The sequence below is a fragment of the Chinchilla lanigera genome, unplaced genomic scaffold, assembly GCF_000276665.1.
Source record: "Chinchilla lanigera isolate Chin_1 unplaced genomic scaffold, ChiLan1.0 scaffold00181, whole genome shotgun sequence".
NCBI lineage: Eukaryota > Metazoa > Chordata > Mammalia > Rodentia > Chinchillidae > Chinchilla > Chinchilla lanigera.
In genome coordinates this window covers 200149-215581 of record NW_004955582.1, presented here as the reverse complement: position 1 = coordinate 215581, position 15433 = coordinate 200149, and the positions used below count along the sequence as shown (strand labels likewise).

General features: G+C 39.0%; 1 protein-coding gene and 1 pseudogene across 2 annotated transcripts in view; one reads left to right on the top strand and one right to left on the bottom strand.

The window, feature by feature from the left end:
• The first annotated feature begins 3099 nt into the window (after window positions 1-3099).
• LOC102004215 lies at window positions 3100-4472 on the top strand (annotated as a pseudogene).
• A 5488-nt stretch (window positions 4473-9960) lies between these two features.
• LOC102003711 (protein FAM170A-like) overlaps window positions 9961-15433 on the bottom strand; it is a 7304-nt gene continuing 1831 nt past the window's right edge. For both annotated transcript variants that reach the window (XM_005414282.2, XM_005414281.2), the window contains one exon: window positions 9961-10710. In XM_005414282.2, coding sequence (XP_005414339.1) covers window positions 10013-10710 — 698 coding nt within the window. In that variant the 3' untranslated portion in view covers window positions 9961-10012. The remainder of the gene's footprint in view (window positions 10711-15433) is intronic.

Below are 15433 nucleotides of genomic sequence, written 5' to 3'. Positions count from 1 at the left end.
ACCTTGCGCTTGCCAGGCAGGCGCTTTTGCCGCTGAGCTAAATCCCCAGCCCCTATCTTCCCTTCTTGTATTTGGTAATCTGAGCAATGTAGTTGAAGATAACAATATGTAATATAACAATCACTGTAAATTCCTTTCATTTTGTTTTAAAACCCTGTATCACTTTTAATGCTCTTGGTTTGTTTTGTCTTTATGTCTGCAGTGTTAGTATGCTGCTATTGTTTTTTTTTTTTTTTTCTTTTACTACTCTCTTTAAAATAAAAAAATGAAGTACAGGGAAGGAAATTATAAAGGTTAGAGCACAATGAAATTGACACAAAAATACAAAGAATTAATGAATCTAAAAGTTGATTCTCCAGAAGCAAAACAGCACTGACAAAGACTTAAACCAACTTGACCCCCAAAAAATAAAAAAGAATACCAAAATCATTACAATTAGAAAAGAAAAAACATTATCATGAACTTCTTTTCAGATCAATATGTGAAGAAATTTGAGAATTCAGAAGAAATGGATATATTAATAAATAGATTTGGATAAATTACCAAAATTGATCCAAGAGGACCTATACACTGAATAATCCAATAACAAGCAATAAAACTAAGAAGTAATAAAAATCCTTCATCTAAGAAAAACCCTGATTCGTGTGGATTCATTGCTGAAATCTACAAAAACCTTGGGGAAGTTTTAACACCAATACTTCTGAAAGTTTTTAATAAAATTGATAGGGAAGGAGTAACTCCAAGGTCATTCTTGAAAGCTATTGTTACCCTGATTCCAAAATGAGACAAGGATCTAATAAAAAAAAAAGAACTATAGACTAATCTCTTTGATGATTATAGATGAAAAAATCCTCAGCAAGATGCTGGCAAACAGAATCCAACAAAATATCAAAAAGATATATATCATGATGAATTAGACTTCATGCCAGGGGTGCAAGGATGGTTCAACATATCCAAATCAATAAATGTAATACATCACATTAACAGAACCAAGGATGTAAATCACATGATCACCTTAATAAATGCAAAAAAAAACCTATTGACAAAATTTAAAATCTTTTCATGATAAAATCACTGAAAAAATAGATATGGATGGGCCTTATCACAATGGGACAAAAGCATTTTATGGTGAAAGTATTTATGACAAACCTGTTTCCAGTGTAACATTAAATGAAGAAAAACTGAAATCTGTCCCTCTAAACCAGAAACAAGACAAAGACGTCCAGTATCACTCCTGTTCAACATAGTACTTGAAATATTAGCAAGAGCAACTCCCCAAGAAAAAGAAATCAAAAGGAAAAAAAATAAAAAAGAAAGCAAAAGGATGTGGAAAGAAAGAAATCAAATTTGATTATTTGCAGATGACATGATCCTCTACAAAGAAGATGCAAAAAAATTCACCAAAAGACTCTTAGAATTAGTAACCAAATGCAGTGACACAGCAGGGTACAAAAAACAAAAGTCAATAATATTCAATACTATTCTTGTAGAATTATACTAAACCTGCTGAAAAAGAAATTATGAAAAATATACCATTCACTGTGGTATCAAAAAAGATAAATGCTTAGTAATTACGCTAAAGAAGTGAAAGACTGCTACATTAAAAACAACAGCACTCTAAACAAGGAAATCAAAGAGGACATCAAAAAATGTAAAGTTTTCCTCTATTTTGGATATGTGAAATCAGTATATTCACAGTGACTGTGCTTCCAAAATAAATATACAGAATTAATGCAGTCCCAATCAAAATTCCAACACATTCTTCACAAAATTGTAGAAAACATTCAAAAGTTCATATTCAACTGGAAGATACCCAGAACAGCAAAAACAGCCTGGGTAACAAGAGCAAACTGGGTGGCATCACAATCACAGGCTTGAAGTTATATTACAAAGCTACTGTGATGAAAACATGGTACTGGCATAAAAATAAACATGAATGTCAATGGAACAGAATAAAGGATACAAAAACAATACCAAGCACATTTAGCTATTTCATCTTTGACAAAAGAGCCAAAAATTGTACACTGAGGCAATATAGCTTCTTTAATAAATGGTGTTGGGAAAACTGGCTATCCACATGCAGAAGATTGAACACAGATCCATGTACTAAACTAATATCAAAATGGATCAATAAATTTAATGTGAAAAGAGAAATACTTAAGCTCCTGAAAGATAAAATAGGGAAAACTATTGAAATCATGGGCATAGGCAAAAACTTTCTGAACAGAACCTTGGTTGGTTATTATAGTTCTCATAATCAACCAGTTGAATCACAAATAATTGAAAAGCTTCTCCTCAGCAAAACAAACAGCCAAGAGTGAAAAGACAACCTACAGAGTGGGAAAAAACTTCTGCCATTCATCTCTTGAATATATAATGAACTCAAAAAGTTTTGATACCCAAAATTAAAGAGCCAATCCAAAACATGGAGAAGTGTAAAAGGTATATCACAGAAGTAGTACAATTGGCCAATACACACATGAAGGAGTGCTCAACGTTGTTGGCCATTAGAGAAATATAAATGAAAACAACACTGAGATTACACCTTACCCCAGAAAGAATGGCCATCATGAAGAAATCATGTGATAAATACTGGCATGGCCCACTGCAGCCTCCTGCTTCGGTTCCACGGCAGCCCTTTGTCTGCCCTCCCACCAGCCACACTGGGCTCCAGGGGGCCAGAGGCTCTGCAGGGTGCAGGGAGGACAGGAGCAGAGGAGGAGGGAGGGCAACGCCCGAGTCGCCCCTTCTCCTCCCCACGCCCCCCTGAGCTCCATCCTTCACCACCACCTGAGCAGCTGTGGGGCCGCCACCACCTTTGCAGAGTCATCAGGAGGGGCTGGGGATTTAGCTCAGCAGCAAAAAGCGCCTGCCTGGCAACCGCAAGGTTGTGAGTTCGGTTCCCGGTACCAGAGAAAAACCAAAAACCAGAGTCATCAGGAGACAGTGGGAAGGGCAGCAGCGTCAGACAATCCAAACCCTAAAGCTGATATCACAAAGTACCATTTCTCCAAGTTGAGGGCTCAGAGGGGAGCCATCATAAGCAATGTTACCATTGTGGAGGAAGGTTGGATTCAGAAGAGGGGAGAATATATAAATAACTAGAAGCTAAGATACCTCCTTTTGAAAACAGATGGCTCATTCATAGGATATAAAGAGAAACGTCAAGATGTGGATTTACCTTATCCCCTCAAGAACTTTTCAGTGGCAAAATGCCAGTTAATGAAAACAGAACAACCAAAGCAAAACACATTTATCAGATGTCTCCAGTAGACCACTGTTATAGAAAGAACATTTCATGTAGATACTCCAGAGGAAAGGGAAGAATGGACAGGATCTATCCAGGCTATAGCAGACAGACTGCAGAGGCAAGAGGAGAGAATGAATTGCAGTCCAACTTCACAAATTGATAACAGGAGAGGAAGAAATGGATGCTTCTACAACCCATCATAAAAGAAAGATAATGAATGATTTTGACTATTTGAAACTACTAGGTAAAGGCACTTTTGGGAAAGTTATTTTGGTTTGAGAGAAAGCAAGTGGGAAATATTATGCTATAAAGATTCTGAAGGAGGAAGTCATTATTGCAAAGGATGAAGTGGCACACACTCTAGCTGAAAGCAGAGTATTGAAGAACACTAGATATCCATTTTTAATATCTTTGAAGTATTCCTTCCAGACAAAAGACTGTTTGTGTTTTGTGATGGAAAATGTTAATGAGGAAGAGCTATTTTTCCATTTGTCGAGAGAGTGGGTGTTCTCTCAGGACCACACACGTTTCTATGGTGCAGAAATTGTCTCAGCCTTGGACTGTCTACACTCTGGAAAAATTGTGTACCATAATCTCAAGTTGGAGAATTTGATGTTGGATAAAGACGGCCACATAAAAATTACAGATTTTTCACTTTGCAAAGAAGGGATCACAGATGCAGCCACCATGAAGACATTCTGTGGCACACCAGAGTATCTGGCACCAGAGGTGTTAGAAGAGAACGACTATGGCTGAGCAGTGGACTGGTGGGGCCTGGGGGTTGTCATATATGAGATGATGTATGGAAGATTACCTTTCTACAACCAGGACCATGCGCTAATAGTTTTTGAGCTAATACTAATGGAAGGCATTAAATTTCCACAAACACTCTCTTCAGATGCAAAATCTTTGCTTTCTGGGCTCTTGATAAAGGATCCAAATAAACGCCTTGGTGGAGGACCACATGATGCAAAAGAAGTTATGAGACAGTTTCTTCTCTGGAGTAAACTGGCAAGATGTATACGATAAAAAACTTGTGCCTCCTTTTAAGCCTCAAGTAACATCTGAGACAGACAGCAGATACTTTGATGAAGAATTCGCAGCTCAGACTATTACAATAACACCACCTGAAAAATACAATGAAGATGGTACGGACTGCATGGACAATGAGAGGTGGCCGCATTCCCCTCAGTTTTCCTGTTCTGCAAGTGGACAAGAATAAGCCTCTTTCATTCTGCTACTTCACTGTAATCTTAGATTTATTACTGACAGTGATTCCTGGATATCACCACCAGTCCTCAATCTTACGGACAGCAGGGCACCTTCCAATATCCCAGACTGGCCAAAGTCTCCACCCCTCACCACCTTTCACCCACATGAGAACACACATTTACACAAACACACTCCCATTTTTGTTTTTTGCACAAAATTGTATCTCATCTAAGGTCTCATGCTGTTGCTGCTACTGTCTCACTATTATAGCAACTTTAAGGAGTAATTTTATAATCTGTGGAAGTCATGAGCCCACCATTGTTCATCTGTGCACAAATTGTCATCTTGATCTTTTTGTTTTTGTTTTTCCCTAACAGTGAAAGGCTAAATGAGAACACTGATTGTCGGTACATTTTTTAACTTTCTAGAAGATAAATCAAAAACTAATTAGACTAAGAAGATTTAGTTTCTATTTCCAAACAAGCAATTGTGGAAGGGTGGTGATGTGTATATGCACAAGTTTAGTAAAGCAAATCTGCTCAGTGCATAAAGTAAGTGTATGTCACTAAGATTTAGCTGGAATTCATTAGGAAGCATTTGAGAGGACTGGATACTATGAAAGAAGTCCAGTATCACATGTGGACATCCAGATCTCACAGGCAATCATGGGCAAGTGGACATTGTTCTACCAAGAAACGAAGGCACATACACAGAGTCAAAGTCACATATAGGGTTTTAGCATGCACTCTGCGTCAGAAAGCATTTATCCCTGTGCTTGGCAACCTTTTTCCCATCTTGATATTTCCCACCTCTTATGGCTGAAGAATGTAGACAGGTATAATGATCCTGCTTTCACCAAAATTGTACAACAAGTTAAACCAGTAGGTGTTTGCCTTACTAGTTTTAATTTTTTACTTTTTCAGTTCTAGGTGATTAGCTTTTTCTCAGATGTTAAAACTTTGAATGTCCTTTTATGATTTTGTTTGTATTGCAGTAGTATTTATTTTTTAGTGATGAGAACTGTGTGTCATGTTAGCAAATGCAGCTCCAACTTACATGAAATAGACTTACTGCAGTTTCTTTTGACCCATGTGCAAGGAATGTACACGCTGATGAGAATCATGCGCTTTTTCTCCTATGTAAAAAATTTTGGTAAGGTTCTGAAATTGTACAGATTGATTAGATTTGACTTTGGGAGAAGAGTTGCTGTCATTTAACCCCTTGACTCTGCAAATGAGAAAATCAACAATTCATGCCAAGGGGTTAATGAAACAAATAGCTATTGCTCTTTGTTCACTTGAGAATTAAAATATTAGGATGACCTGACAACATAATGAAAAAAATTGAGGCCTGAATGATGTTAAGAAACAAACTTTACTTGGCAAAATGAACAGATGGCAAGCATTTGTGAAGTAGTCAGTAAAAGATAAAAGCCTGGTGTGTTTATTCTAATTAAGGTACCTTTATCACTGAATTAAGCCATCAGGGAAAACAAAATAGAAAGAACACCTCTAGCTTTTCTTTTTCTGTACATACTCATGTCTCCAAATCCCAACATTTCTCACTGAGAGGGGACTTATATGCAAACCTCATCTTTCTCCTTCATTAATGATGATCTTCAGATTAAACCCTTTGGTGCTAGGAGCTGACATTTTCCAAAGCAGCCTATGAAGTCCAAGGGGCTGAAGCCCTGCCTGTGGCAAGCCAGAGGGCACAAGCCCCCTGGAATGATCATAGGGATTTATTCTAGTTAAACTCTGACAGCTCCCAAACAGAAGACTGCATCACAACATAGTATTATGATTGCTTTGTATGAGAGAGCAAGTGACTTTCTAGTAGGGTGATTCCTATCCATCTGCAGATGTCTTAACCTCTTGAAGCTGGAAGTGTGGATTTACAGCTCTGAGATCACTGCTGGCATGGGTGGGCCACTGGGACTGACAGGGGAGGGGCTGTTAAGGGCATTTTATTAAGGCAGCTAAGACATATTCAGACATGGATTTTATCCTAATTTTTCATATTTCTACCTGAGTGACTTTCATCTTATTAAGTGGAAAGTTACAGTAAATGCTAGTTCATTCTTACATCTATAGATTAACATTTTTACACTTGGAATTATGTTGAATGTTTCACAGTGACAAGAAAGTAGACTAGAAGGTGTGTCCTTTAAGTTGTCTTGTGTCCATTTTCTAAGAAGGAAACAGGTGAGAGGACAAGAAGAAAGCTGAGAGTGGCTGATGTTCCGAGTATTTGTACCTTTAGAGGGAAAGCATGATACTGTACAGTGCGCACACAGCTTTTCATTGTTTTGGTTTCCCTTCCCGCCAAAATCTTAAGGTAGTTTCCATGACCTTGGCCAAAGATACTTCATAAAGATTAATGATGGGCACTCACAGTGCCCTGGCTTGGCCACTCCTCACAGCTAGCCCTCAGTCCCCAGCCACGCGCAGGGCTCAGTCATCCCCTCTGAGGCCGTCGATGTCACAGAAAGTGTGTTCTTGGCTTCAATTTCGAGACTTCCTTCCTTTTACTCCCAGACCCCAGTCATCTGACATGGAGGCAGGAGAGAGCACAGAAAGACGTGCAGAGGGAAATTGTGAAACTTCCCTATGTAGCCCATAGCTGTAGTTTTGGATTCTGGCAGGTAGAACAGCCAGAAACCTGGAATCGTCCTATCCAAATCCCAGTCCAACTATGTAGACTGCAACTTGTACTGTCATGAAGTCTGACCTCTTGTCCCAAGGCAGCCATCATGGAGGAAATTGGCCACTTGTGCTTGGATTGTTGGCAAGGGTTGTTCACAGCTTTGCTTTCTACACTAATTACATAGCATTATTCCAGTATGTTTTCCATTTCCCAGCCGGATTTTCAGATTCTCAAAGCTGACTGTTCTTGCGGGGCCACTTGCTTCTTCTAGAGTACAAAAGTAAGGGCCTCCCTCACTAACTGCAGGGTCTATATACTACACCTCAGTGAACACACTTGCTGCTACCATTTCTACTGTCTACAGTAGAACTTCCTTATCTTGCTCCTGGTAGTGCATTACAGGCAAGCATGAACTGTAAAGTATCTATTTAAATAAAAAGAAAACCTCCAAAGTGGTAATTGAATTACCTCTCTGTAGCTTTATAGTCTGTGACATTTCTTGACCTTGCTAATTCTTTCATTAGATCCCCAAAAGATGTAGTCATCTGGGTAAGGATTTTAAGCAAATGCAACTATGAACCCAAGAAACTGTATTACTGTTACTGTTGGTCATACTAGAACTGTTTCTTTCCTTAAGTGTATGACCAACAAGGATGTGAAATAACTACAACAAACTGTTTTTGTACACTGTACATCATAAGCATGTATTTTTACACGTATATAATAGGGATGCACATTATTTTGCTTCATACAGACAGCTTAAATAAAGCATTATGTCAATATGCTAAAAAAAAAAATACTGGCATAGATGCTGAAAAATAGAACCCCTATAGATTGTTAGTGGAAATGTAAACTCTTACAACTATAGAAATCAATATGGAAATTGCTAAGAAAAAACTGAAACTTGATATTCCATTTGACTCAGCTAGCTATTCCTCTTCCAGATGTCTTCCTGAAAAAAATTAAATACATCATATACAGTGATACATGCATACCCATGTTTATATCAGCACAATTTATGATAGATAAATTTTGGAAGCAGCCTATATATCTATTAATGGACATATTTTAAAAATGTGGATTTTACCTCAATAGCATAGGCATTATCACAAAAAAATCATAACTGGGATTTCACCATATTAAAAAACCTTTGCACAGCAAAAGAAATCACCAACAGTGCAAAGACAACCCACAGAGTGGAAAAAAATTTTTGCAAACTGTTCTTCAGATAAAGGACTAATATCTACAACATAGTAAAAAAAAAAAAAAAACGCTGAAAAAGAAATCAACCCCCCAATTCAAAAATCAAATCCAAAAATGGCCATATAAGATGAATACGTACTTCTCAGAAGTAGTACAAATGGCAAATAAATATGTGAAAAGATGCTCAGCATCACTGGTCATTCAAGAAATGCAAGTTAATACAACACTGAGATTCTGTATCACAGCTAATAAATGCTGGGGGACTATGTGGAGAAAGTAACACTTCTCTACTGTTGGTGGGAGTGTAGGCTGGTGGAAGCACTGTGGAAATCAGTGTGGCGATTCCCTACAAAACTAGGATTAGAGGTCCCATTGGATTCAGCTATTCCTATTCTGGGTATCTTCCAAAAATAATTAAAAACAGCATACCAAAAAATACATTGCACCCATGTTTATAGTGGCATGGATTATAATAGCTAAATCTTGGAAGCAACCCAAATGCCCATCAACCCATGAATGGACAAAGAAAGATGTGGTTCTTTTTATATAATGGAGTGATGCTCATCCATAAAGGAGGACAAAATTGAGACATTTGTAGCTAAATGGATGGCTCTTGAGACCATAATCATAAGTGAAATAAGTCAGACACAGGTGTAAATATCACATAATCTCTCTGGTGTGAGAAACTGAAATTATAAATCAGCCAAAAGGTACCGTAGATACTGTAAAATAGGAAGAAACTATTCAAAACAAAAAATGGAACTAAGAAGGAGAGGAAGGAAAAAAAGACCAAAAACTGGAAGAAAAAAAAAAAAGGATAAAATGAAAAAGCTGCGCCTGGGATATGGCATAGCAGCAGAACATCTGCCTGGCAAGCGCGAGGTTGTGAGTTTGGGTCCTGGTGCCAAAAAAAGAAAAACAGCAAACAGCTTCATGAACAGGGAGGAAGGGATTCTGAAAAGAGGAGAATGGAATTGGGAAAATTAAAAAACAATCAAGACATATAATGTACAACCACATATTCCACATAATGAATGTGACCATTACATATATATAAGTTGTACATAAACTAAAATAAAATCTAAAAGATAAATAAATAAATTAGTATTTCAGCACAGAAAAGAAGAAAATGTGGTTTGCAAATACAATGGAATACTATTCTCTCATTTCCGTGAATCATTTCTACAAAATGGATGAAGCTTGCGATCATAACGGTAAGTGAAATAAATCAGACACACAAGCTTAAATGCTGCATGGTTTCTTATGTGTGAGAAACCCAAAGAATAAATAAAGAGCAAAATAAAAGTAGACGATAGGATGTAGGCAGGTTGATATTTCTAGAAAGTGAAAGACATCAAAAGATGGAGAGCGCAGGGAGGGAAGGGTGGAAAAGGGGACAGGAACTGAGACGTGCTGTGTACATGCACCAATTCCGAACAAAGAATGGGAACTTCATATGCTGCCTACATGTACAAATAAGAATGAATAATATGACAAAAAATAAACTTGGAGTCCCGTTCTGGAAGCAGCACAGTGAAGTGGGTGAGAGAACATAGAGACAGGAAGAAAAAATTAACCAAAAGTTGATGATGTGAGGTGCTGACGCTTTCTGCTATTTTGTGGATGAAAAGGCTTTCTGGTACCCTCTTCGGTTAGGGCCTCGCATTTATTATTGACAGAAACAGGAGAATGATTTAGTTTCTATGTATTATAATAATAAACCAAAAAGGTACAAAAAACCAAAAATAACAAGAACCACAAAAGGATCTCCATATCATTACAGGCTGTTGTGATATTTTTGTTCTTCCTCCTTGACATCTTGCTTATCTTGCTTTTGTTCCTCAGTTTGGCAAATGCAAGATCAAGACAGGAAATACCCTCCTCAGCCCCATGCTGCAGGTGTTTCTTGAGCATCTGCAAATTGGGGAACACCTGGCAGCATCCCATGCACCTAAAGCCACTATACAATTCCTCCAGCTTTGCAGGTGTTTTGGCACTGGGACCTGAGTCCTGGGCCAGATCCTCAGGCTGCTCCTCAGGCTTTCCCCTTTCCTCTTGCCATTCAATATCCAAACTGTCCTTACCATCCTTTAGGATACCTGCTAGGGGCATGTAAGGGAGGCTGGCTTTTGAAGTGATCCTCTCAGAACAGGTCACTTTTCCTATTCTTATCATCTTTGCAGGGGGCTGCAAATCTTCTGTATCCTCCAAAGCTGCCACACCCCTTTTCATTGGGACAGGCTTGTAATAAACATTCATTATTCTTTTCTTCTCAGTAGATGCTGCAGACACAGAGGGGTTATGGGCTGAGGAGGAAGGGATGTGAGAATGTGGCACGAAGGAGGAATTCCCCATCTCCATCAAATCTTGACTTAGAAGCATCTTAGATGATTCAAGACCTGAAACATATTGAGGTAGTATATCAGTAGCTAGAAAAGAAAGCTTCAAAAATAAGATGGGATGGCCATGAGAATATCCTCGGATGGGGGTGCATGGGGTATCTGTGATATCCAAAATTCTATGTGTGTTTGTTGTTATGTGTGCATTGTATCCCCATGTGAACAATGGGTATGTGGGGCATCTTCTAGAAATATACACACACACACACACACACACACACACACACAAATATATATGAAATATATATATCTGGCTATACATTTGGTGAATGTTTTGGGTACCGGCAAAGCAGATAAGACTCAGTATGCATCTGTGTGTTTGATACTGTATTACACAACATGTGATCTGTTGAGTGAGCGGTGAGTGTTGGCAGATAGTGTAACAGCAGCCTTACATGTTAGAGGAAGTGTTTATGTCCTCAGCACATGCAGCTCTGTGAAGGGCTGAAGGCATGGTGGAGGATGTGGCATTGGGGTAAGAAAAACACGTTCAATGTGCACAGGAGTCTCCTAGTGTTTTGTCTGCCAGTAGCATTATGCAGTTAGAACAGGTAACCATGTGAGGTGATGTGACCTTATTTATCAGATCTGGGTGTAAAGTGGTGAATCTGAGAATGTGTTCAGGAATGCCTGTGTAAGGCTGTACCTATGAATGCCAGAAGGAACCAGGACAATGGGGAGAAAAGGCATTGCTATGAGACAGAAAAACAGAAAGGAGGAGAAACAGACCTGCCTGTACTTAGGATAAAGAGTGGGACGTGTGAGTGTGAGCTGAGTTTGCCCTGATCTGAGGGGACAGGCTCTGATTCCATCCTATGCACATGTCCCCATGGGCCACTGCTTCACCGCAGCAGCCTCTATTCACATGGAAATGTAAGCTGAGGAACTTCACCCTCCTCTGGAAGGCAGACTTCCTATCTGTCCCTCCCCAGAAGAGTCCATCTTTGTCCCTTTTTCCTGAGGCCCTTTGCTGTACATGAAGGAAAGGTGGAGTGAGTAGGATCGGGAGGCTGCTCAGCTGCACCTCCTCTCCCAGCTTAGATGACCTTTGTATGTGGTTTACCGTCCTGGTCCACAGAAATGCGCATACTTGAAGAAGTGGTGTAAGGCAAACATTCTGAGACTGAGAAGGTCTCTCCTGCATCCAGACTGGAGCTGGGAACCTCCTCGTGTGAGGGGAACACTCTGGAGAGTGTTGCAATTCTGGAGAGTCAGAAAAACAGCACCAACAAACATACTGATACACAGCATAGTGTAGTTTCTCTGTCATTCCAAAACAGATATGTTTCTGGCATGCTTACTGCCCATGGTAATGCCTCACAGTAAAGGAAAGTAAAGGTATTAAAACTGTGTATGTGGCGTGTATCACTGGGATTAGGTATTGTGTATATATTTATGAGGAGTATACACAATAATGGGAACTTGACTATGCTTAAAATATAACAGACATTCACTAACAGATATTACTATTACTACTATTATTGTTGGTTCAATTGCCAGGTAATAGATTGTGCAAATAAATGCTATGGAGTACAGGTTTCATGAAGAATTGTATATATTGACTCACTTATTTTGCTGAACATAATGTACACAGAGGTATTGGTGTGACTATGGATAGATGATGTCTAGCTGCATACAAACATAAAAATAATTAGATAGTGTTATTGCTTATGTCTCGATACCCCCCCACCCAAAGCCTCATGCAGCCATAGGTGGGCAGTTTTCAGCATGGCTGGATTAGGATGTGTGTGTTCAGATTAAGGATGTGAAGCTAGGATTAAGGAGGTAGATAATGGATGTCTCAACCTGGATGTGAGTGTTTTACAATCACAACTCCAAGAACAATCAACAGGTTTACAGCCAGAATGGGATGTATAGGGAGTGAAGGAAGGCAGGCCTGCTTTTGCTACTGCTGCTGCTCTTGCTTGCTGCTTACTGCTTCATTGTCTTCTGTCTGCTTCCCGTGGACTATTTCTCCTCTGCAATGCCCCTCTACAATGTTAACCTCCTTAGAACCAGTAGACTATGAATGGGAACTTCTACAAAATGTGATCCAATATACACCTTTCCACCTTTAACCTGATATGCTGGGTATTTTGTCTCAGACCGATGGTTCTCTGATGAACTGGGTATGGTGCTGCTAAGCATTCAAATGAAGACTTCACAGAATGGATCCTAATTTAGCTTCTAGAAATAAGCCTCCAGTTTCTCTTAAATCTTTAACCATCCTGTTCATGTCCTTTAGGAGCCTTTTCCAGAGGACATAGGAAAATGAACCTGGTGGCTTGTGAAAACCAGTCCAGGCAGTCTTGGAGAGATCTGCTCATTTATTCAGTCACTGACCAAAGAGGCCCTACTCCAATTCTGAGCTATCATGCTGTCCTACCTTTTTTTCCTCCCACACCTTTGATAATGAGCTTGTCTATACAATGGACTCAGGGTAATCAAAACATTACAGCTGAAATCACTGATTCCATTCTGCTCACCTCCTGCCATACTTCTCCCCAGGCACCTTGTCTAGCACCCTCTCCCAGGAATATTTTCTCTGTCTTGAAAAGTGATGTCTTCCCTGGGCAGGAACTGCTGCAATTCAGACGTCTATGAGTCTACAGGGATCCAGCCCTCAAGGTACATTATTCCTTTGAACTTGGTAATGTGTCTGATATTATTTCATATCTTTCTATATATTTCATACTTTCATTCTCTTACTCCTAGAGATTCACAACCTCGAATGAAAGATTTGGTAAACTTTTATATCTGAAGAAATTAAATATTCATGGCCTCATGATGTTCTTTTTCCTGTTCACAATATAAACAAAGTTCACCTTCCATGAAGTAACTGTTTAAGGTTATCAAGATCTTCCATAAATATTCCAGGCTTGGATCTTATGCACACATTGCTGTAAGTGGTGTGTGTTGACTGCAGCATGTGTTCTGCAAGTCATATCACTGCAGATCTGTTAAAATTCAGGGTTAAGGTAGCTTTCTGATGGTTCTTATATGTGAATATAAGAAAAGTTTTGTTTGAATGAGAATGGCACTGTGGTTTGTGTCTCTGTGTTAGTTTAAGCATATCTCTGTGCAAAATGAATGTGATTAAGGGTGTTTATTTAAAACGAGGCTTGGTGGTGCATGCCTGTTATCCCAGCACTCAGGAGCCTGAGGCAGGATGATCCTTGGTAGTTTGATACCAACTTGGGCTACACAGTGAGCTGAAAGCCAGCCTGAACTGTACAGTGAAACCCTGGGTCAAAAAGACAAAAAAAAAAAAAAAGGTGTGTGTTTAGGTGTGTGTGTATTTGTCTGTGTATTTGCATGACCTCTGTTGTAGAGCTTTGTGGTTCAGTTAGTGAAAATATTCTCTTGGCAATTAGATCAATTAGTTTGGGAAATCTAAGAAAGTAAAGATCACATGGATGCAAAAATCAAAGTGTTCAAAAAAAACATGAATTTTAAAACTAAAAGACTTTGAAAAGTTGTATAAAACACCTCAGGTTATTATGAAGATTATAAAAAATTAAATGGATATGAATGTGTTTGCATTAGAAAAGATGAAGTTCTGACTTGGTTAGAACAGAAATATACAATGTATTATAATTTCAGCAAATAAAAATGAGTTCATAGAGCAAACTATATTCACAGGGCGAAACTGCATCCATACAGCAAAAGATCACCTTACTTTCCCCATAATGAAGGCAGTGCTCATGCTCAGCAAAGAATAATCAGTGAATAAATTCTTTTTCTTCATGGAATGGAATATAGGTAGTAATGACAGTGTACACACTATACTCACATGCCACATTAATAACATGCATAAATACAATGAGTCAAAAGACCCAAACAAAAAGTATGTATGTTTGTGATTTTTTTTTTTTTTTTGGTACCAGAAATAAAACTCAGGACCTTGTACTTGCCAGGCAGGTGCTTGTGCCACTGAGCTATCTCCCCGGCTGTCAACAACTATATATGTTACACTTCTATTTATACAAATTTAGAAGAAGTCCAAGATAATGAATGTAGGGTCTTCTAGAAGTCAGAATAATTATTACTCTTTGGATAGTAGGGTAAATAAGTGAGGATAAGGAAGATTATAAGGAAATGAGAGAAGCAGGTAGCAGTGCAGATGGATCTGTGTATGAATACATGTGAGAGTACTGGTAGGACAATACGTGGATGTGCTGTGTTCTTGGACTGGGAATCTCTTTAATATGTTTCACGTCAGATAATTGGAGGCTCTCGGATTCCTGTAAGCCATGAGTGCTGTGTGCCTGCCTGGCAGTCTATGACGCTTTTCCCTGGCTCGCACTGTTCCTGTGCAGCACTGATCATGCTCGTTTCCCCCAGGCGCTCTCCCCCATCTCATGATGATCTTGGGCTTCCTGCGGTCCTCTCATGTGTTTCCCCTTTGACATTTGTTGTTTCCACTGCAGATTATTTTCTGATGTTCAGAAGCATTCATCTTGATTCTGAGATATGCCTAGACCCTACCCTCCCTTCTGCACCTTGTTCAATAGTGCCTCCATCCCTGCATCCAGGAATTCGCGTCCATAGAGGACGTTCTCCAAGGATGAGGAAGAATTATCTATATCTGCCAATTTGTGGTCTTGAGTTGGAGCCAGTACATTGGCCCTACTTGGCAGAACATCTTGGAAATCCAACTTTCCTGAGAAAGGAAATAAAAATTAAGAGAGACCGTTCTAATTTGGTGTTTATGTGTATTTAT